Here is a 21,593-nt window from a genome sequence, read left to right on the forward strand (position 1 = left end):
CACTACCAGCCCCCAGCCGCAGGGCTGACGGTGACCGCGGTTGCGGCTCCACCTGGAGCCTGGTGGCTGGGCTGCTGCCGATCCAGAGCAGGCGCCCCCTGCCGGCAGCCCAGGGCCTGGCCGGCAGCGCGGAGGTCCGAGGGGGCGGGGCCTTAGCCGGAGAGGAGGGGGCCCTGGGCTGGTGGAAGGGGAACCCCGCAAAAAGTTGGGGGGCTGGTTGTGGTGGGAGCCAGGACGTAAAGGAGGCAGGGAGGAAGAGACAGAGACGTGACGGATGAGACATACCTTAAAAGGCCGGTCACGTACACAGCGCGCGAGTGCGCGCTCGCCCACCCACACACGAGCCGTGACAGACGCGGCTCTCCTCCCCCGCGCCGCCTCCACGCGCCGAGTGACAGGCGCCGCCGGGCCGCGGGCCCACGGGGCGGCAGGGTGGGCTGGCCCTTCCTGCCTCCCCCAGCTGTCACCCAGAAGAGAGCCCCTGGGGACAGACGTGGCTGTCCTGGGCTCGTGGGGCAGGTGCAGGGTGAGCCCGAGGCCTCTGGTGGGAGGGAGGGAAGCAGCCCCGGGCCGCGGATCCAGAGCCTTAAACGCGGCGGCTTCCGCTCCAGCGGGGATGAAGCGGGGGCTGTTTTTTCCGTTTTGGGCCCTTTGTCTCCTTCCACCACCCCCCCACGCCCCCGGCCCGACAGCCTGTTTTAGTGACCTTCCTGCTTTGGCCCCAGCTCAGCAGTCTCTTGGCTTTAGAGGGAGGAGTTCAGGGGCCCGGGCAACAGGAGGGCTCCCTCCCGGCCCCCCTTCCCGCAGGAAGCCAGGGAAGGCTGTCACCCGAACCCACAGCCAGACCCCCTAAAACTGCCTGCTGTGCTGACCCTGCCTCTGAGGGGCGAGGACCGCCGCAGAAGTGCAGGCGGCTGCCCTCTTCTGTGGCCTGGAGGGGCCCTGAAGAAGGGAGGATCCTTCTAAAGACAGGGGTGCAGGGGGCTTCTGCCCCCTCTGCCAGATGTCCCTTCAAAGAACTGGAATCAAGGCCCGGAACAGCCAGGGGCAGAGGAGCGGGGAGATGCTGTGTGCCAGGGAATGTCTTAGGGAAGGGGAACAACATTCACAGATTGAGCACCTACTATATTCCAAGCTGGGCTCTAGGCTCGAGTTTCACTAAGTTAATCATGTTAGAATGGTCAGAAGGTTATCCACTTTTTTTTTTTTTTTTCCCCAGTGAAACCGGTCAGGAGAGGTTAGGGAGGTCACACTGGGAAAGTTGAAATCTAAGAGTTGTAGATTACAAACTGAGCTCAGGGAACCCAGAATGGGAGGCAATGAAGACACAGGTAGATATTAATAACAGCACCACCATAGCTAGAACTCAGGGAGATCTTGGAAATCATCTCCAGCATCATTATGCTCCAGATGAGGAGACTGAGAATCACAGACACAAGTTGCTTCACCAGGTCACACGTCCTCCTACCTGCAGGCACCTCTTCCTACTCTACACAGAGAAGCAGACTCTCCCTTGCAGGGCCTCAGAAGGCAACCAGTCTGGGGCCCTCTCTACCTTCCTGTTCCCTGCTCTGGAAGGGAACTCTGATGAATGTGAGCTGCACAGTGGAGATATTTTTAGGCCCCTTCTGTGTACCTGAGGCGGAATCAGTAGGCCAGAAATCACAGACCCAGCTTTTGTCTTTTATTTCTCAGTTCTGGGTAGTGAATGCAGGGGCTCATGCTAGTCTAGCACTTCACCATGAGCTACATTCCCAACTCTTTTTATTTTAAGACAGGGTCTCACTAAGTTACCTAATTTGGCCTCAAATGTGAGAGATCCTCCTGTCTCAGCCTCCCAAGTAGCTACAGACATGTGCCACTACACCTGGCAATTTCTATTATTTCTGTATACTTTGTCCTTGAACAGTTCTCTTTCTGTGCTCTAGGCCTTCCTCTGAGTCTGTGGGGCCAACATGGTTAACACCTGAATGACCAAATGCTATTCTCTGTGGCAGGCAGTGACCCCAGCTCTAGGTGCAACTTCTGAGCTACCCCTGTAACTCTGCCGACAGTCCCCTTGTTCTTCCCTTTCCACAGGCAAAGAACAGAAGGAGACCAACATCGAATCCATGAAAATGGAGGCAAGTGTTTTCCTCACCCCCAGGGGCTCTGTGGATCCTGATTCTAGAAGAAAGCCACCTCTCTGAGCGACTGTAGCGAGTGTGTGTGAGGGGATCCTGAGGGTGGGCCCCTATTCTTTCTTTGACATCCGCCTGTGAGGAGGAGAGGAAATGGGGGTGGCAGCTGGAGGTTCCCCAGACATGCAGCCAGCACACCCTGCCCCTGTGGAGGAGCACTCTCCCTGTGGCCTTGTCTCTATGCCCCACCTCCCACATCCCTCACTCTCTGGCCCAGACGGGGCCCCGGCACTCCCTGGTTGCCCCCTCTGGCCAGCAGCCAGAATCCTCGTATTCTGTTTGAGGTGAGTGCCCCCTCAGTTCCTCTTCCAGGAGGGGCCCACAGGGGCAACAGTGCCCACCTTAATGCCTGTCTGTCTCTCTGCCGTCTCTCTGTCCTAGGGCTCCCGGGGCCGGCTGCGGGGTGGCTTGGGCTGGGAGTCCAGCCTCCGCCAGCGGCCCATGCCGCGGCTCACCTTCCAGGCTGGGGACCCCTACTACATCAGCAAGCGCAAGCGGGACGAGTGGCTGGCACGCTGGAAAAGGGAGGTGAGGTGCCTTCTGGCCTGAGCCCCCACCTGTCCCATGTACCTGTCCCCACTCTCTGGTCAAGCCTCCTTCCTCCTCAAGTTACCCCTAGAATTTCCAGGGAACTACTTGATCTCTAGGCAGTGACTGATTCATTTGTTCTTTGGACTAACGGTTATTAAGCACTTATGGTATACCAGGTAGTATACTAGGCTCTGTGTGCGTATATGGTTTCTGCCTTCATGGAGTTGACATTCTGATGGGGGGGACAAGATAACAAACAAGGGGCTCAAACAAGATAACAGAGGCCTTCTCTAGGTGGGTGACCTCAGAGGAGGTTGCTTTTCACTTCAGCTCTAAAGGAACTGAAGAGTTGGGTCTGTGGGAAGTGGGGTGGGGGAGAATGTTCTGGACAGAGGAAATGGTACAAACGAGGAGGTGCTGGCTTTTTGGCAAACTGTTTGCCCAGAGATGAGCAAGTGAGACAATGGGGCCAGATGAGACTGGAGAGGAGCAGGCTCCAGTCATCCAGCCCTTGCAGATCCCACCAAAAGCTGATGACCGACTGAACTGGGGAGTCATAGAGGGAACCTGTGCAGAGGAGTGAGTCGATGTGGATTCAAGTGGCAGCACTGGAGACAGAGGACAGACACCTTTAAGTTGTTTTTTGGAACAGAATCAGTAGGGCTTGTTGACAGAAGGGAGGAGTGGGGAACCGACCAGCAAGGCCACCTCTGGGGTCTGGCCCACAGGCATGGCCGTGGTTATGCCAGTTACTCTGGTAGGAGCACTAGGGGAGGAAGAGGTGTTGGCAGGTGGGATTTAGGGGTTCAGCATGAGTTGCGAGGTGCCTGAAAGCTGGGCTTAGGAAAGCACAGGCTGCAGGTATCGAGGAGGTGGAGTCAAAAGAAACCTGGCATTTTAATCCATAGGAACCAAGGAGCTCACCTAGCAGAGAGGAGAGAAAGCGCCAGAATCCTGTCCAGGAACAGCAACCTCTGTGGGCCCTGCGGAGAGGGGGAGGCGCCCAGGCAGAGGCCTGAGGGAGGGCTAGTGGTGAAGAGCAGGAAGGCCTGTGTCAGAAAGCAGAAGGCTCCTGGGGGAGTGGCTGGCCGCCCTTGACACTCAGCTCCTGGAGACTTGCCCACGCATGGGAAAGCTAAGGGAGCTGGTCTAAGAGCAGCTTCTGTGGGGGAAGGTAGGAGGGTGTGGGGAGCGCTCGAGGGCTTCAACCAGGAGAGCAGGTGAGGAAGTGGAGACCGGAAGCCAAGGAGGGAAGTCAGCCCGCCAAGCATAATTTGTTGCCTGGTTGCCTCCTGTGTTTGATGAGAAGAGAAAGTACAAAAAGAAAGGGCTGTGGGGTTGCTGAGAGGAAACTGCCACCACGTGGGGCATTTCACCTTAGCTCACCATCATCTTGACCCCAGGCCATTTGCCATTGTGTGAGAGTTGGCTCTGGAGAAAGTTCCAAACAATGGGAGGGGGGGCCTGGCTCCTCAATTGTTCCCAGTTCCTTCGGGATTCAGGAAGGCAGGAATTACTCCCCTGAAAGAGCCTGGGAAAAGGGCAGCAGCCTGCACCAGGTGGAGGAGAGGAGAGCCGCTGGGGCTCTGGGATGGGGATTCAGGAAGTAGACTCTCTTCCTCAGCTCTGGCTTCGCTCCTGGGACCCCAGGACTCAAACACGGGGGCTTTGGTTCTTGACCCATTTTATGCATTTTTTTTCCTGTTCTCACTGAGCCCTGAGGCAGGAAACAGAGATTATGACTTTTAGACTTGGAAGAGATTCTCAAACTGGGCTCCCTCAGTTACAATAATGAAAGGGGTTTTCTCAGCTCACAGGAATAAGGATAAATATATATATTTAAATTATAAGTTTTCTACTAAAAGTTAGCACTTTTTTTCTTTTTCTTTCCTTTTTTTATTAAGAACATTTGCTGGGCTGGGCACGGTGGCCTACACCTGTGATCCCAGTGTCTCAGGAAACTGAGGCGGAAGGATCACAAGTTCAAGGCCTCTGCAATTTAGCAAGGCCCAGTTTCAAAACTGAAAAGGGATGGGATGCAGCTCGGCAGTAGAGTGCCCCTGAGTTCCATTCCCAGTACCACCAAAAAATAAATAGGTTTTGAAATAATAAATTTTTAAAAGCTCTACCACTATAGCTTAGTGGTAGAGCATCCCTGACTTCAATCCCCAGTAACACCCCCCCAAAAAATTATTTTTCTAGCAAATCTGCTAAATTTTAGTATCTATTTTAATACCCCAACCAATAAAGATAACAATGAGCTTTAATCAAAAGTTTTACAAGTTCTTTAATTAATTAATTAATTGATTGATTGATTGATTTTGTGGTGCTGTGTATTGAATCCAGGGCTTCATGCTTCACTCTACCACTGAGCTACATCCCCAGCCCTTTTTAATTTTTTATTTTGAGACATGGTCTTGCTAAGTTGCCCAGGTTAGCCTTAAACTTATGATCGTCCTGCCTCAGCCTCCCTAGTAGCTGAGATAAAGGTATACACAATTTAAAATAATACAGGTCTCTGGGCTGGGGTTATCGCTTGCCTAGAATGTGCAAGGCCCTGGGTTCAATCCTCAGCACCACGTATAAATAAATAAATAGAATAAAGATAATGCGTTCAACTACAACTAAAAAAAATATTTAAAAAAATAAATATTAAAAAAAATACTACAGGTCTTATAATGTGAGATCTCCAAACAAAATATGTTTTCTTCCAGTAAAATTGTTCTTTATTCCTATGCTATAATTAAAGATGTCATAAAGAATGCTGTAGTTTCCAGTCAGGTTCTAAAACTATTGATCCCCTCATTTTCAGATTAGGGGACTGGGCCAGAGAGTTATATGACTGGCCACAGCTCACATAGCAAATGGGGATTGGGGTTGGCATGGAATTAGCATTTAGGTTTCCTGTTTCTTTGTGGGCCCAGCTCTGAATCCCAAACTGTCTTCCTGGGCTATCCAGGGGGCAGGATAGGGTCAGCTGCAGGTAGCAAGAATGTCCGGGAAACACAGGTAGATTTAGGATGCTCAAACACCTCCCCCATCCTACGTACTCTGCCACACTAAAGAGCAGTTAACTGTTACTATCAGACCTGATTTCTAGGTGGTGCAGAAATCCATCTTCTTAGTCTCATTTTAGCTCTTCAGCATTTGACCCTTTCTTCTGAAACTGCCTTCCTGATGACCCTGCAGGTTCCTACCTCTTGGCAGCTACAGTTCCCAGTAGCATCCTCTGTACTTCCTAAACCACAGCAACCCAGACCTCTATCCCACCCTCTGCCAGTCTTTTTTTTTTTTTAATATTTTATTTACATTTTAGTTTTCGGCAGATACAACATCTTTGTTTGTATGTGGTGCTGAGGATCGAACCCAGGCTGCACCCATGCCAGGCGAGTGCGCTACCGCTTGAGCCACATCCCCAGCCCCAAAGTCTTGATTCACTTACCACTCATCTGGTCTCAGAGATCCAAATACCTACCCCTTCCCCAGAAAGATATCTCCCCTCCTGAGAAAACCCCCAGGTTCCAGGATTTAGCTACACCTATTACTCTGGCACTGCCACTTTAAGGTGCAACCAGCATTTCCTAACCAGAGAGTGTAATACCACTTTTCAAAACTTCAGATGCCTGTAATTCCAGTGACTTTGGAGACTGAGGCAGGAGGATTGCAAATTCAAGATCAGCCTCAGCAATTTAGCAAGACCCTATCTCAAAATAAAAAGGACTGGGGATGTAGCTCCCCACTAGTGGTAAAGTGTCCCTGGGTCCAATTCCTAATACAAAAACAAACCAAACAAACAAAACTTCCTTCAGGCATCTTTACTGAACCCATTCCCAGAACTCTTCCTGTCTGAGCACCATGTAAAATACTGGAAGTATAGGAGGAGGGCTCAGGGTACCTGCAGAAAGTGTATTGTACTGAACAGGGGCTTTGGCTGATTCTTCCAGGGGTCATCATGCATCAAAAAGAGACAGCTTTAGACTTTTTAAAGGATGAAACTGGGCTGGCCTAGTGGTAGTAATCCCAAAGATTTGGGAGGCCAAGGCAGGAGGACTGCAAGTTCAAGAGCAGCCTCAGCTATTTAGTGAGACCCTGTCTTAAAATGAAAAATTTTAAAAGTCCTGGGGAAGGACTGGGGATATAACTCCATGGTAGAGCACCCCTGAGTTCTATCCCTAGCACCAAAAAAAAAAAAAGTAAAAAAGTATAGGGTGAACTGGAATTTGGGGAGTGGAAAGGCATATCAGAAGAAGGTAAGCAGCAGGTGCAAAGGTCCCAAGGCTTCTAAGAGTGGAAGTTTGTTGTTGGAGGTTTGTGTTGGAATTCAGGGCGTGCTGGTGGAGCCCAACTGGGAATGTGGGAGCAGGTCAGGCCTGAAGGGCTTGTGTGCCCTGCTGGGGAGCTTCTACCAAACCCCAGCCTGCCTGTTCCCCTCGTCAGAATGCCACACCTGGGAGGCCCTCACTCAAAATCTCCCCTCCCCGCCCCCTCTAGTTTAATTTCCTTTTCCCTTGACCTCCCTTGTCGATCAGACCACAGTTACTGAGCAAGGCTTACTCCTTTCTCTTCAGTCTACCCAAGCCAACCTACTGCCCAAGGCTTAAAAAACACTTAGAATACCACAAAATAAATCATGAAATTTAAAATAAGTAGGTGAGGAAAATATGACATTTTCTCCATCCCTCAGGCTGACGTGGGGATTCATGCAGGAACTAGGAAGCTGATGTCCTCTGCCTGTCCCATGTCCTATTCCCTCCATCTGTTTACTAATCCTCTGCTTTAATCATGACCAGGACCTTCCTAGAACCCACAATGGCTCCCCATTGTGTCCACCATCCTGTCAGATAGCCTCTGACTATTTCTCATATTTTCAACCCAGTTACTTCCACCATTAACCCAGTGGTTTTAGCACTCCATTATAGCCTGTCGATGTTGTAACTCTCTCATTAATCTCTTTACCCCAACCAAGTTATCAGTTACTTCAAGGCAGGGGTACCGTGTCCTACCGCTCTAAGACCTAGTCTCTTTCCTGGTTTCCAACCTGAAATGTCGGGACCCTCAACTCATGCATCCTTATGATAATTAGAAGCTTAATAAACACTGAATGTATTAATATATTAATAAATACTGGATATAGCTCAGTTGGTAGAGTGCTTGCCTTGCATGCACAAGGCCATGGGTTCAATGCCCAGCACCACAAAAATAAATACCAAATAGTGAAGAAAATGAATCATCTGTGGCCCAAATATCGTAGTTTCTCCACTACCTTCAGACACAATCCTGCCCTTATCCCAGACTGTCCAGCAAGGAGCAAAGTTTTGCAGGGTGCTGTTCACTATGGCCTCTGGGGGCAAGTTCAAATGCTGGCTTCCTGGTCGTGAGACCTTAGACATCACTGTAACTCACCACTAAATTAAAGTCCCTCTGTGGATAGACTTGGCCAAGTGCTGCTCTTCTGCGTAGATCTCAACTCCATGGGAGCAGCACTCAACAGTTTGTTTACTGCCTCTACCCAACCACAGTTTGTTAAGTGCAGGTCCTCTGGGCACCTCTGCCCCCAGGGCTGGCAGGCGGGAGTTACCAGGAGGGCAAAGATGTCCTGCAGGTGTGTGCATTAAAGAGGAAACAACCCTTAATTAACACTCCTAGCACAGAGCTAGCATGTAATAGGAGATTGATAAGGGGGCTGGGGATGTGGCTCAAGCCGTAGCTCGCCTAGCATGCGTGCGGCCCGGGTTCGATCCTCAGCACTACATACAAACAAAGATGTTGTGTCCGACGAAAACTAATAAATAGATATTTAAAAAAATAGGAGATTGATAAGTTTCTTAAAAGTATTTTAGGGGCTGGGGATATAGCACAGTTGGTAGAGTACTTTCCTTGCATGCATTAGGGTTCAATCTCCAGCACTGCCAAAGAAACAAAGAAAAAAAAGTATTTTAAATTACATAAGTATTATACAATCTCTTTATAAATACATGTTATGAGAACTCTGTCCCCCACACCCCAATTTTAACTTCTTCAAAATACTTTAGGGGGTTGGGGTTGTGGCTCAGTGGTGAAGTGCTTGCCTAGCAAGTGTGAGGCCCTGGGTTCAATCCTCAGTACCATATAAAAATAAATAAATAAAATAAAGGTATTCTGTCCAACTACAACTAAAAAATAAATATTAAAAAATATATACTTTAGGTGCTGGGCATGGTGGCACTCACCTGTAATGCCAGCTATTTGAGAGGCTGAAGCAGGAGGACTGCCAACCCTAGTGAGATGCTGTCACCAAAAAAAAAAAAAAGAGGGGAGGGGGCTGGGGATATAGCTGAGTGGTAGAGTGCCCCTGAGTTCAGTACTATGATGAAGGAAAAAAAAAAAAACCCACAAATTTTAAAGGGCTTCATGCTATTGGGTTGGTGTACAAATGTCACAATTATTCCTATCCATCTAGATTTACATGCAAATACATAATTTTTCTTCACAGATTTTTTTTTTCTTTTATATAAATGGAACCACACTACAGCTTGGTTTTACAGCTTGGTTTTTCATTTACAATAAGCCTGGCCAGTCTAACCATGTAATTCCTATTTCATTCCACCATTTAGATCACTATGATTTTATTCACCCAGCCTCTTATTAGTGGTCATTTATGTTGTGCACAATATTTTTCTGACTAGTTATTGCAGCAGTGAACATCCTAGATCCTGATTCTTTCTGCATCTGCGTCTCTATGAGACAGATACCTAGAAAGAGAAACTGCTACTCAAAGGGAATGTGCAGTTTGTATTTTATAAAATTTGGCAAGTTGCCCTCTAAAAAGGGCAGCACCAATTTATGCTCCAAGAACAGAGTAGAGATGACGTCTGCCTTTGCCAACATCAATACTTTGCTAATCAAATGGGAGGGGAATGGTTTTTGATTATGAGTATAATTGGCATTTCCCAGATTAAAAAGCAAGGTTGAACATCTTTTCATAGGTTTATTGGCCATTTGTGGTGCTGCTGCTTTGTTAAGCTTAGCAAATGTTACTTCCTCTTGCTTTACAACCTGTGGTCCCCAAAGACTGCTCTTCCTTTCTGCCCTGGGAAGATCAGCCTTCTAGAGAGAAAGTCTAGAGGACTACCTCCTGCTGGGCCATATTCCATTTAATAAGCAATTGCTCAGCGCCCCCTGTGTAGGCGTCTGTGCAAGGGGCTATGGGAAGAGAAGGTGACCGAGGTGTGATCTCCTGGGCTTTTGCAAAGTAGATCAATAAGGGCTACAACCAAATTAGGAGCCAAGGTGGGCATTTGAGGCAGACATTCCTCACAATACTGCCTTGCCTGCAAAAGTGCCTCCAAACGAACATCACCCTTTGAGGAGCCAGTGACAGTTGAAGCAGGCACAACAAGTACACTTTACCAAAAGGCTGGCCACCTTTTAAAGGTGCTCCTGTGACAGCCCATAATCAAGAGTGGCTTCCAGGGCTGACCTTTGTGTTAAGCTGTGAAAACTGCCACAGAGGAACTCTCCAGTGTCCTTTAAGTGGATGAGCTGTTTGCACAATGGAGAATTCACTTCTGGGGGCACAGAGAGAATAGCTCTCTGAACAACCCCCACTTTTTAGTAGTGAGAAAATAAGTATATGGGGGTTAGTAATATATCCATAATGTATCCAGCATCCAATGGCCTGCCACCGCAAAGCCCAAGCTGGGGGGTGGAGGGCAGACTATATTGAGCACCAGCACATTCTTACACCCAGAGTATTAACTTTCACCATACCCCTAAAACATATTTTCCCCAATTACTATACATTTGTTTTTCATTTTTTGTTTTTGTGTTTTTGGTACTGGGGACTAAAACTAGGTCTTTCTGCCTCATGCATGATTAGCACATGCTTAGGACATGCTCCTGGTGAGCTACGCCCCCAGTCCTATAAAAAGCACTTCATCCCTGTTTTTACCACTGGGAAACTAAGATTTCCCGAGGTAAGTAGGTGAGAGCCAGATGGATATCCCAGTGGAGAGGCCTCTGGGCAAAACCAGACTCCAGATCTCAGACTTCTGTTCTGCACGCAGGTAGTTTTCCTGATTTGCAATTGTGGGTTGTCATGAATTCAAGCAGGTTTAGAAGAGACCCTCCAGCGCTGCCTGACTCTGTGAGGCTCAGGTCCTTTTAGCTCTTGTGACCTGTCCCTCCCAGCTCCACTTGGTTCCTTGCCCTGCCCTTGACTTGCTGTTTTCTCCTGACTGTCTGACATTGTGAAATTGGATTAAGACAATGTTGGAATGAGATTCAGGAGGCCTGGTTTCCGGTCTTAGCTTCTGCCTCTGATTAGTTGATCAATTTGAGGAGCTCTTTCTCCTCTCTGCACTTGAGTTCCCTGGACAGAATTAGACTCCATGACTCCAGGGATTTTAAAATGTGGTGAAGAGGACTAAATCATGACCTGTAGCTCACTTTGTCACCCCTACTACCTTGTACAAAAACTCCAAACCTCAGCAAATTCTGAGACCTCTCCCATAGGCTTTTCCTAGAGGCACATTATGCAAAGCATCCTTATAAGGACTCTGATAAAACAATGTTCATAAAATTTGTTTTGGGGGTTGGGCATAGTGGTGTGGAGGATTGCAAGTTCAAGCTCGCCTAGGCAATTTAGTGAGACCTTGTTTCAAAATAAAGTAAAAAAGGATGGGAGTATAGGTAAATGATAGAGCACTTGCCTAGCCTGTGTGAAGCCCTGGGTTCAATCCCCAATACTGCAAAAAATTAAGGGAAGGAAAGGTAGAACAGTGTGCTTTAAGACTTCTTGGACAGCTAGAAGACTAAGGTCTACTAAGCCCCCTTCTCACCCATCTGTGGAGTCCTTCCTAAGGTCTGTCCCTTATCCTCAACTGTCACTTTTTTTTTTTTTTTTTTGGTGGTGCTGGAGATTGAACCCAGGGCCTTGTGCATGTGAGCCAGGCACTCTACCAGCTGAGCCAAATCCCCAGCCCTCTCATCAGTCACTGGTCACTCTGCACTTGCTCCACACCACCTGCCCACCTTACCATTTTTCTGACGTAGCTATTCTTCATGTCAACACTTTACAGTTAACATGGCTCTTCCCTTCTTCCACTTTAACAATGAAGAGTAGGCAGTACGAATATTTATATTTTCACTTCCAGCTCAGATGGATTGAACAAAAATAGGAATAACCGTTGAGACTCCCTGTATTTGAATCTTGGTGGTGTTTGAAAGGCACCTTTGTGAGGCAAAAATCAGAAAATGAAAATTGAGTTAGACCTGCTTTCCATACACACCAAAGATGAAGGTGTTACTAGAATTCAGTGTTCCCTGGAGGTGGATTTGTTTTTCACCCCTCAGAATCACCTGGGCAATGTATCCAAAGACAGGTCTCCTTTCTGAGCCACTGCAGCAGGATCTCAGGGCATTGCTTGCTGGGTCTGGATATCAACCAGTTCCCCACAAGGTTCCAGGGGTTTCTAAAGTCTGAGAACCACCAAGCTTCAGATGCTTAGAATTAAACCAAACCTGAAGAAATTCCCTGAAATATTGTATAACCTGCATCTGGGACCTCTGCACAGTAGGGTCACCTAGGAATTTTGTTTAAACTGTACAACCTGCCTGGATTAATCACACCGGGAATTTAGTGGCAGCCAGCTCAAGTCATTGCTAAAGGTCTCCAGGTCATTCTGATGTAGGTCCAGATGCAGGCTCTTGGATCTGGAAGGACCAGCGGAGGAAAAAAGATGGGCTTGGAGGCAGGCACTTTGTAAGCCTGGGCAGGGTTGTGGGGGAAGACCGGAAAAGGGCTGGGTACAGGAATTTAAATTTTCCCTTTCTGATGGAGATGGCCATGTTTGTCCCCAGGGTCTGCTAGGTCTTCTTTCTCTTTGGACTCTGAAACTTGAGAGGGTTTGCTTGCCTGAATCTGAATGGTGGTCCCTTAGCCCCTCCTCTTGGCCCCCAGATTCTGGAATACAGGGTGGGGGAAGGGTGGTGGTTAAGGTGTACCAGTTCCTTTGCCCCTCCTCCCAGTATAGAATTAGCACTTCTCCCCGGGACTGGCTTCTAAAACAAAGTAAAAACATCCACATGTTCTAAAGCAAACTTGTCATAAGGTTTTTCTGCTTTCCAAGTATTGCCCACTCTGATTTCCTTTGAATTTTTAAAAAATATTTTTTAGTTGTCAATGGATCTTTTATTTATTTATTTATTTCTATGAGGTGCTAAGGATCCAACCCAGGGCCTCACGCATGCCAGGCAAGCGCTCTACCACTGAGCCACAACTCCAGCCCTCCTTTGATCTTATTTGTAATATTTGGCAGATATTTATAGTCCTGTTGGCTGGCTAAGAAACGGGTCCAGAGAAGCTAGGTGGTGAGGTAAGGTCTTGTCATCAGCTACACCTTGCCCAGTCCAGACTATACCTCTCCCACCACCAACTGCCCCCCACCCTTAATTCTCATGTTAAGGAGCATGTAAGTCCTGGGGTCAGTGCAGCTTTCTACACCTCACCCCTGTAATGTCATCTCTGCTGCCTGCCCAGGTCCCCAGGCTCAGGTGGAGCAGTGCAGACCGAGCAGTTCTTTGTTAGTGGACAAAAGTGACAGGACAGGAGGATCAGCCCTGGAGCTTCAGCAAAGAGAATGCAGGTGGGCAGAGGGAGGCAGGAGGTCTAGCTGCAGACCTGGTCCCTCTGGCTTCCAAGCATAAGCCATTAGGGAAGCACAGGGCTGAGCGAGGAGGGCTGAGGGCTGATTAGGAGAGAGCTGGTGGTGGCAGGGAGGGGAGGGGGGTCAGTGAGAAGGGAAGTACTGTCTTTCTGGCAGGGCCTCTACCCTGCATCTTATTTACTTATTTTTGTGGTGTTTGGGATGGAACCAAGGGCCTCTATCTTTCTTTCTTTTTTGCTGGGGGGGGGGTTCGGGGGAGGGGATGGGGGGGAGATGGTGGTGTGCGTTTGGGAAGTTACCAGGATTGAACTCAGGGGCACTTGACCACTGAGCCACATCCCTAGCCCTATTTTGTATTTTATTACAGACAGGGTCTTACTGAGTTGCTCAGTGCCTCTGCTAACTTGCTGAGGCTAGCTCTGAACTCGCAATCCTCCTGCCTCAGCCTCCTGAGCCACTGGGATTACAGGCTTGCACCATTGAGCCCGGGTAGAGCAGGTCCCATGCTTCAGCCCCTCTTACCAGATCGGCTAGTGACTGTGCCTGTGTTTGTTTCTTCCCCTCATCTGCTGGGGCTAATGCAGCAGTAGGTGACTCCCAAATCTGGCCATTCCTGCCTGAAAAGCGAGAGGGTATGCCCATTCCGGTACACCCTTGCTTGTCGTCCCTTGAATCTTCCTGCCTTTGCTGATCCCTGAGTGTCTGATTTCCCTGGGAACATGTAGGAAGCGTCGCTACCACGTAATTTGCCATCTAATTGCAGGCTGTCTTGAACGTGGGCTGTGGTTTATGTGTGGCGGGTCTGTGATACACAATTAGGCTGTGAGTAACAGAAGGTGGAGGCCCATCTCTTCCTCTTCTCTTTCCCTTCCTCAGGGCCTACCAACCCAGCAGGTGCCTGGGACTCACCCTGGGGCCATATTGGGTCTAGATGTGTTTCAGGCAGGCTCACTGAGGTTGGTTTCAGGAAATTAATCTGGTAAGTGGGGGTGGGGTGTCCCTGCCCGGAGGCTCTCACTCAAGTGCTGTGCCTCTCCTGAACTGCAGGGAGGAGATTCTGCTTCAGGGCCCAGGTTTGGGCTTGTGGCATGGAGCCCAACTAGTCCAGCACACTGCAGTTGCCATGGTGACCCTTTTGCTTTTCTTCAGGAGGAGGGGGAGGATGGATTTCTCTTTTCAGTCCAAATCATCTGCCTGGACTGCCACCATTCTGTACACTCTGGGAACCAGACTCCCAGCCTACTGCCTTCTTCCATAGGGCAAAGCTAGTCCAGCCCTGCGGTTTTAAATCATGACCAAATACCAGGCAATAAAGGATATGACCAGAAAGGGAGCAGAAGGGAAAGGCCCCGGAGGTGAAGTGGCTGGCCTGGGACAAGTGGCTGAAGTGTGGCATGGGCACACATCTTCGCATGTCCTCCTTCCTACAGTCTTCTCTCCACCCCACTTCCTCCTCAGTTAGTGATTCTGGCTCTTCAGGTGGGCGCAGTCCTTTCTAGGCCTCAGTTTCCTCATTTGTAACAAAGAGTCTCTGGTTCTCACGCCTGGCTGGCATCAGCATTACCTAGAGAGGTTTTACTAGAGTCCTGGGCCCCTCCCCAAGGGTGCTGCTGATAGGTAAGGCCCAAGAATCTCTATTTTTAAAATCCTCCTTGGGTGATCCTAATCTCATTTAAACCCAGTAAGTTTTGGGGTTCTCCTGGCAGGATGACCTGCAGAGGCCTCATGGAAAGAAAAGGAAGTTCTACCTGGGGCTGAAGACTGACTGGCCCTTCTAGGCTCCCAGGAGCTTCTGGAACCCCTGGCAGGTTAGTTGTGCCAGGAAGCCAGTGTTTCCTGGTCATGCTGGCTAAGCCAAGTCTGGCCCCCACCTCTTCCCTCAGGAGAAGCCAGGAGAGAGAGAATGACAGGAAGGGGGGGATGTTGCCATAACAACCAGCTCCAGGCAGAGGCCTCCCTTCCAGGGGCTGGTACTTCACCCAAGTCATGGTGGTTTCCATGGAGATGAGGTACTGAGGGATGGGGGGGGGCATTTGCCCCACTTAGAGCATTAGTCAGAAGCTGCTAGAAAGCTGCACATCCCTAGGTGGGAGCCCTGGACCCCTGTCAACTTAAAGTCCCCCAGCATGGCCTCTGCTCTCTGGGTGCAAGTCTGACACCTTCTCCAGCTTAGTTGCTCTCTCTGCGGCCGTCTCCTTAGCAACAAGTCCTGCTAACTCCATGCTGTTGGCTCTGTGGCTATTTTTAGCTTCACTGCCAGCAGCCCAGTGCTGGTCATTTGCTTGCAACCCCCCATGGATTGCAGGGGAATAGGAAAATGAAGGTTCTTGGCTGCTTTGGGGAGCCTAGACCCGGACCCTCAGCAACCATTAGAATTTCTACAGTGGAAAGTTATCTGTCCCCCAACCTGGAACTTGGGTGGCTTAGGATAAAGCTTCTGAGACAATGTTGCCTTCAGTTCAGGAACCAATGTTTGAGTCTTCCATTAAGGTGCCCTGTCCACAGTGCTTCCAAATCAAACTGAATTAAGATCCAGTTCAGGCCTTCTGATATTTATATCCCAGAGAAAAGGAGTATACACAGCTGCCTTCCTGTAAGACCAGCAGATCTAAGGGAGGGAGGGAGGAGAAGGAGGAGCAGGAGAAGGAAGAGACAAGGTAGTAGATAAGGGACTATAGGGGAAGGTAGGGACAATAGCAGGAGCAAGGGTAAAGGGCCAGAGCAGCCCTGTCCAAAAGAACTTTCTGTGGGGAGGGAACTGTTCTATAATCTGTGCTATTCAGTACAGTAGCCCCCATTCACTTGTGGTTCTCTTGGATACTCAGAATGTGGCTAGTGCAAAAAACAACCATATTTTAATTTTTATTTATTTTCAATAGCTATATGCAGCTAGTAGCTACTTTAGTGGAAAGCACAGGGCTAGAGAAATTTCCCTGGTGGAGGTAAATGGTGAGCTGGCGTAGACGGATGGGCAGGATCTGGGCTGGTGGAAGTTGAAGGGGAAGAGCATTCCAAGAGGAGCAGCATGAGGAGTGGCAAGTGGGTGGCAGAGCATGGGCTGCGTGATATGTCACAGAGGCCTCCAGATTTGTGGGGGCCTTAAGTGTTGTGCAAAGAGTATTGATCACCTGGCACTGAGGCCTTTAAGCTGGGGGCAGGAGGACAGGTTTGAACACCCATCCTGACCTCAAAGTCTTTTGTTTGGCAGGGTCAGTGAGGACAGGAAGAAAATATTCAGTGACTCCCCAGTGTGTTGCTTTGCAGATGGCTTTTAGGGTCGTGGCTTCTCTGATTTTGAGTAAAGGGACGCAGGTGTTAAGTGTCCTGTTGGTTATGGCAACAAATAGTCTGCCTTCACCCTGCCAGCAGGGCACTTTAAAACATGCTACAGAACACTGAACTTGAGCTAAAACAAGGCAAGTAGGAGTGGCCATTGCAGCTTGGACCTCCAGGCATTACTGCTCTTTGGTTCAATATCCTGGCCCAGGGTCTCATCTCAGTTCTCTGGGCCTGAAAGTCCTTTTTTTTTTTTTTTTTTTTTTTGTACCAGGGATTTGAGAACTCAGGACACTCAACCATTGAGACACATCCCCAGCCCTATTTTGTATTTTATTAAGAAACAGGGTCTCAGTGAGTTGCTAAGTGCCTTGCTTTGCTGAAACTGACTTTGAACTTGCGATCCTCCTGCCTCAGCCTCTCCAGCCACTGGCATCATAGGCAGGTGCCTGGCAAGGGTACACTCTTATGACAATGTTCTTCAAAGACCCCAGAGAGTGACATATACCAGAAGAGTATATTTAGCAATTTAGAATAGGACATGTCCTGGTCACATAGATCATAATACTTGTCCTGTGGTTTTCTGGCAACATAAAAGGTATGAGCGCCACTGGAAAATGTAATTAAAGTTAGGAGTTTGCTTGATGAATATAGCATAGGGCTGAGAGTCAGGTGTCCCCAAGAGGTTTTCATCATCTCTGTGGCCTGTTGAGTCACTGCTGCCTTTGCCTGCCAGAGAGGAAATGTGCTCTGTCTTTGAGGTCACCTCTCTGTTGGGCCAGGGTGGATCCTTCCTCTCTAGCACCTCTTTTAGGCTCTTGACATCCACCACACTTCTTTTCATCCAAGAGTCCCTCCTTTCAACATACTTTGATGATAATTCCAAGGACAGGGCTTATTTTACATTAAGCTGCTATTTTAAGTTGACTATCTTTATCTCAATCAAAAGACCTATCTCAGGAATTACCCGGAAGGTCAAAGGCATATGTGACATAAGGTCAAAGGCATATGTGACATGAGGTTCCTTAAAGGCTACCCTGTTATTATTATTTTTTTTTAATATCTGACCTTTTTCCAAAATCACCTCTTACTTATCCTAGATCTTGGGGTCTCTTTTGCTTTGGGGTCTGATTCTTGTCTACTGATCCTGAAGAAGACACATGCCTGGTTACATGACTCAGTCCGTAAAAGGGCAGTGTTTCTTGTCTGCATGGCCTCAGGAAAGGAAGATGCCCTCATTTTGTTAGGGGATACTTTTGAGTCTGGGCTTCCTTTTTCTTAAGTTGGGAAGCTGTGTGGAAGAGCTAAGATTTGACTTGAATTAAATTAAAATTAACTTTGTGGCATTGGGTATTGAATCCTGGACCTTACACTTGCTAAGCAAGTGTTCAACTACTGAGCTACATTCCCAGCCCTTTTTTTCAATTTTATTTTATTTATTTATATTAAAAATAGTTTTAGTTATAGATGAACACAATACATTTATTTATCTATCTTTATGCGCTACTGAGGATTGAACCCCAGTGCCTCAGCTGCTAGGCAACACTCTACCACCAAGCTACAACTCCAGGCCCTCAGTTTTATTTTGAGACAGGGTCTCAGTAAGTTGCAGAGGCTAGCCTCAAACTTACAATCCTCCTGCCTCAGCCTCCAGAGCTAATATTACAGGTGTCCATAACCACATCTGGCTTGACTTGAATTTTAAAGGAAGAAAATAAATAAGTTTGACAGCTAGGGGAGAGTGGCTACTTTCTTTGTGGGCCATTTGAGAAAAGCAAATGGTTAGTTCTGACACTTTTCAATCTTGGCTGCTTATTACTGTCTGGAGAAGTCCTAGGACCACAGAACAGACTCAGGTGTTCAGTTGTATTATGATGGAAAAGGAGGTATCACAGATGATACAGGATATATGAAAAGAAGAGCCAAGCCAGAAATCAAAAACTTCCTTTTGAGAGGAGGCCTGGGGTGAAGGTCTAAGGTGGTTGTTGACAGGGCCCAGATGCTAAGAAGGCAGCAGAAGGGCAAGCACCTAAGCAAATCATTTCACATTCCTTAAATTTCAGGGGCAGGCAAGAGGGGTAAATTCAGGGCAAACCCAGGGCCTTTTTCATGCTAGAAACAGGCTTTACCACTGACCTACACACCTAGCCCCAAATTCTGGGCTTCTCATGATGGCTGGAGCATCTCCTGAAAAGATGTTATCTGCAGATAACTTGATTAGGTTGAAAGATGGATTGGGAGAAAGAGGACTTTTTTTGTTGCTGATGGAACTGGTTTTTCCTTGTGAACAAGTTTAGTGTTGAGAGGGAAGCTTGTAATCCAAGTCCTATATGCAGAAGGTCCTCTGATATGGAGAGCTCCATTCTTTTCAGGGCTTATTGTTCTGATGGCCCTGGGAAGGATGAGCTGAGACCCTGAAGAGATGTGGGCTGTCCTTAACAGTGCATTTCTTGTCCTCATTATTCTGATACCTGTTCCAGCTGGTGTGTCGCAGTTGACTATGGCTGGGGGCCAGGCACCTGGGGAGTTATCTCATTGTCCTTAGGATGCTGGTCTTAAGCTTGAGAGAGCTGATGTCATCTCTCTTGTTTTGCAGATGAGAAAACAGACTTCTTGGGGTTAAGTGGCTCACATCAAGGTCATGGTGGTGGCATCAGAACTCAAGTCCAGGTTTTTGCCAATTTTGCAGCCAGACAGCCCTCTACTGCTGGGAGCATTCACCTTCAGTTTGCTGTCCTTTTTAATTCATCTTGCAAACTGAAAATAGGACTAGTTTTTCTAAAATACCCATTTATCTTGTCAGAATATATCCTTCACTGTTACAGAATATATCCATTGACATGCCTGACCCTTCTTACAATCTATCCTTATATTTTTCTTCCTCTTAGCTTTAGTGGAACTGGGAGGGTGGAGGTGAGCATGGTTCTCCCTCCTTCATTTGCCTAATATCTCTATCTCTTATCCTGCCTGGCTGACCTCATTCCAAATCCCTCTGACCTCTGTAACCTCATTCATCATTCCTACCACCCATTTTCGTTGTCTTGTGAGCCCATCTGCTTGGGATCTGTGGTACAGTTATCTTACATACACTTGTTTTTCAGTGGATTTTCCAGTCTCCCCAAGACTAGTGGAATCTGGCAGCTCCCTGAGGGCAGGGACAAGTGTCTGTTCCTGGATCTGATGCTACAGCCCATCTAATGGAGGGCTCTGGGTGGAGACTTTGTGTCACCTTGGGGGTAGGTGCCCCTGCTTAGGAGGTAGCTTGAAATGGCGGAGGTAGGCTACGCCTGGAGGTTCCTGGCGACAATAATGTCGTCTTAAGCTACACATGGCTTGGCTGGGAACGGAGGCATTGCTCTACTTTACTCAACATTACAAATAGGAAAATGAGCCACCCGGGGGCTCCCGGGACTTGGCCAGTTAGAGGCTCACAATGTCCGAATCTATCGACCACTCTTTGTAAGCACCCTTTCTGTCCACCTGTAGCGTGAAGCGGGAGCAGTTCTCGTCTTGGAGCGCGCAGTTTCCTTGCGGCTGCCTTCTGTCCCTCCATCTGTATTCGGAGTTTCCCTAAACTGCCTGGGACTCGCTTATCTGTGAGCTTTTTCTTTCTTTTTCCGGTCGTGCTTCTGCGAAACTCACTTTCTACAACTTTCTCCCGGCTCTTCCAGACCGTCCGAAAGCTCGGCTCCCGTCCCGCCCGGACTCCACCAGGTTCCCCGAGGGCCCGCGGCCAGCGCACACCGCCCCTCCCTGCGGCCCTCCTTCCCCGCTCCCGCGGCTCCCCGCCGGGCCCGCTCCGCTAATCTCCTCCCGGGAGGGGGCCGCGGGGGCAGGGCGGGCCGGCCGGAGGAGGGGCGCGCTCGGCCGGCCGGGGCGGGGCCCTGGGAACGGGCGCGGGCCGGCCTCGCCCCCAGGCCCCCGCGCCCCTCGGACCCCCGAGAGGGGCTGGCCCACTGCCAGCGTCGGAGGCCGGCCCCCTCCCCCGGCCCGCCAGCAGCCAACCAGGCACTCCAGCGGGGCCCACGTGACCTGGAGTTCTAGACAAAGAAAATGTTCCCTCCCTCCCCCCCACCGCCCCCTCCCCCTCACTCTGGCCCCCTCCGCCCCCAGCCCCATCGCCCCCTTCCCCTCCCCCCAGACGGGCAGCTACTTACAGAGCTTCAGGGCCGGGGCTCACACCTGAGCCGGACCGCAGAGGGGCTGCACCTGGCCTTATGGGTAGGTTCCTGGACGGAGCCCTGGGGAGACTGGGGGCGGGGAGGCGGCAGCCGGGTGGGAGGATCCCCGCAGCCCTCAGTGTTTGAAAAGAGTCAAGTATGCCTCCCCGGCCCGCAGCTGCCGCGGCGTCCCCGGCCCGCTAGAGTTCTGGAGATGCTGACTTAGTGCCGTCCCTCCCACTCCAGTTCAGGAGCCCCAAGGCCCCACTCTTCACCAGGCTCTAGTGGCACCTGGCGCCCTCAGGGGACAGGAAGATCACCCCGGGCAGTGGTAACTGCAGGCTGGGGGAGCAGGCGGCCTGGCCGAGGGCAGCTGTGACCAGGAGTTGGGTTGGAAGCAGCCTGGGCTGAGCTGCTGGCAGATGGTGCCTGGCGATTTCTCGTTGACCTCTGTGCCGGGTTGGGGGATCACATTGCCCTCAGGGACCTTCCAGCTGTGGCCTCTTGAGGGATAGTTCCCCCCCCACCCCCATGAAGTTCCTGGGAGCCACAGGGCAGGCTGCCAGAAGAAGGGGCGGGGATCAATACAACCCTGATGGGCTGTGGGGGCAGCCTGATGCCCTGTGACACAGGGAGAGCCCGAGACCTCGTGGGCTTGGGAGTACAGGCGCTAAGACCTCTGACCTTTGGACTGGGAATTGCAGGAGGAGTTGGAGGTAGACAGCTGCCCTAGGAAATGGACCTGGGCCGGGAGGCTGTAGTCAGTGGAATTACCAGTGGCTTTCCCCAGGCTGGACAGA

General features: G+C 49.6%; 1 protein-coding gene and 1 long non-coding RNA gene across 9 annotated transcripts in view; one reads left to right on the top strand and one right to left on the bottom strand.

The window, feature by feature from the left end:
- Positions 1–21,593, top strand: part of Dnmt3a (DNA methyltransferase 3 alpha) — a 103,796-nt gene that overhangs the window by 58,812 nt on the left and 23,391 nt on the right. For 3 of the 8 annotated variants that reach the window (XR_013429175.1, XM_078029552.1, XM_040271406.2), the window contains exons 5-6: positions 2,080–2,123; positions 2,562–2,708. The exons of 1 other annotated variant lie outside the window; for it this stretch is intronic. Coding sequence is in view for 4 of the 7 variants with exons in the window: in XM_078029552.1 (XP_077885678.1) it covers positions 2,080–2,123; positions 2,562–2,708 (191 nt within the window). In the remaining 3 variants the exon portion in view is untranslated. Of the gene's footprint in view, positions 1–2,079; positions 2,124–2,561; positions 2,709–20,730; positions 20,855–21,593 lie in introns of those variants that run through there. 4 more of the 8 variants (XM_040271413.2, XM_040271412.2, XM_040271409.2 and 1 more) reach the window with 4 other exon arrangements.
- Positions 8,518–21,450, bottom strand: LOC144369427 (uncharacterized). Its single transcript, XR_013429177.1, has 3 exons — positions 20,791–21,450; positions 11,729–11,922; positions 8,518–8,617 (listed from the first exon to the last, which is right to left on the bottom strand). It is a non-coding gene; the product is annotated as an uncharacterized LOC144369427 (long non-coding RNA).

This window comes from Ictidomys tridecemlineatus, chromosome 12, assembly GCF_052094955.1.
Source record: "Ictidomys tridecemlineatus isolate mIctTri1 chromosome 12, mIctTri1.hap1, whole genome shotgun sequence".
NCBI classification, from domain to species: domain Eukaryota; kingdom Metazoa; phylum Chordata; class Mammalia; order Rodentia; family Sciuridae; genus Ictidomys; species Ictidomys tridecemlineatus.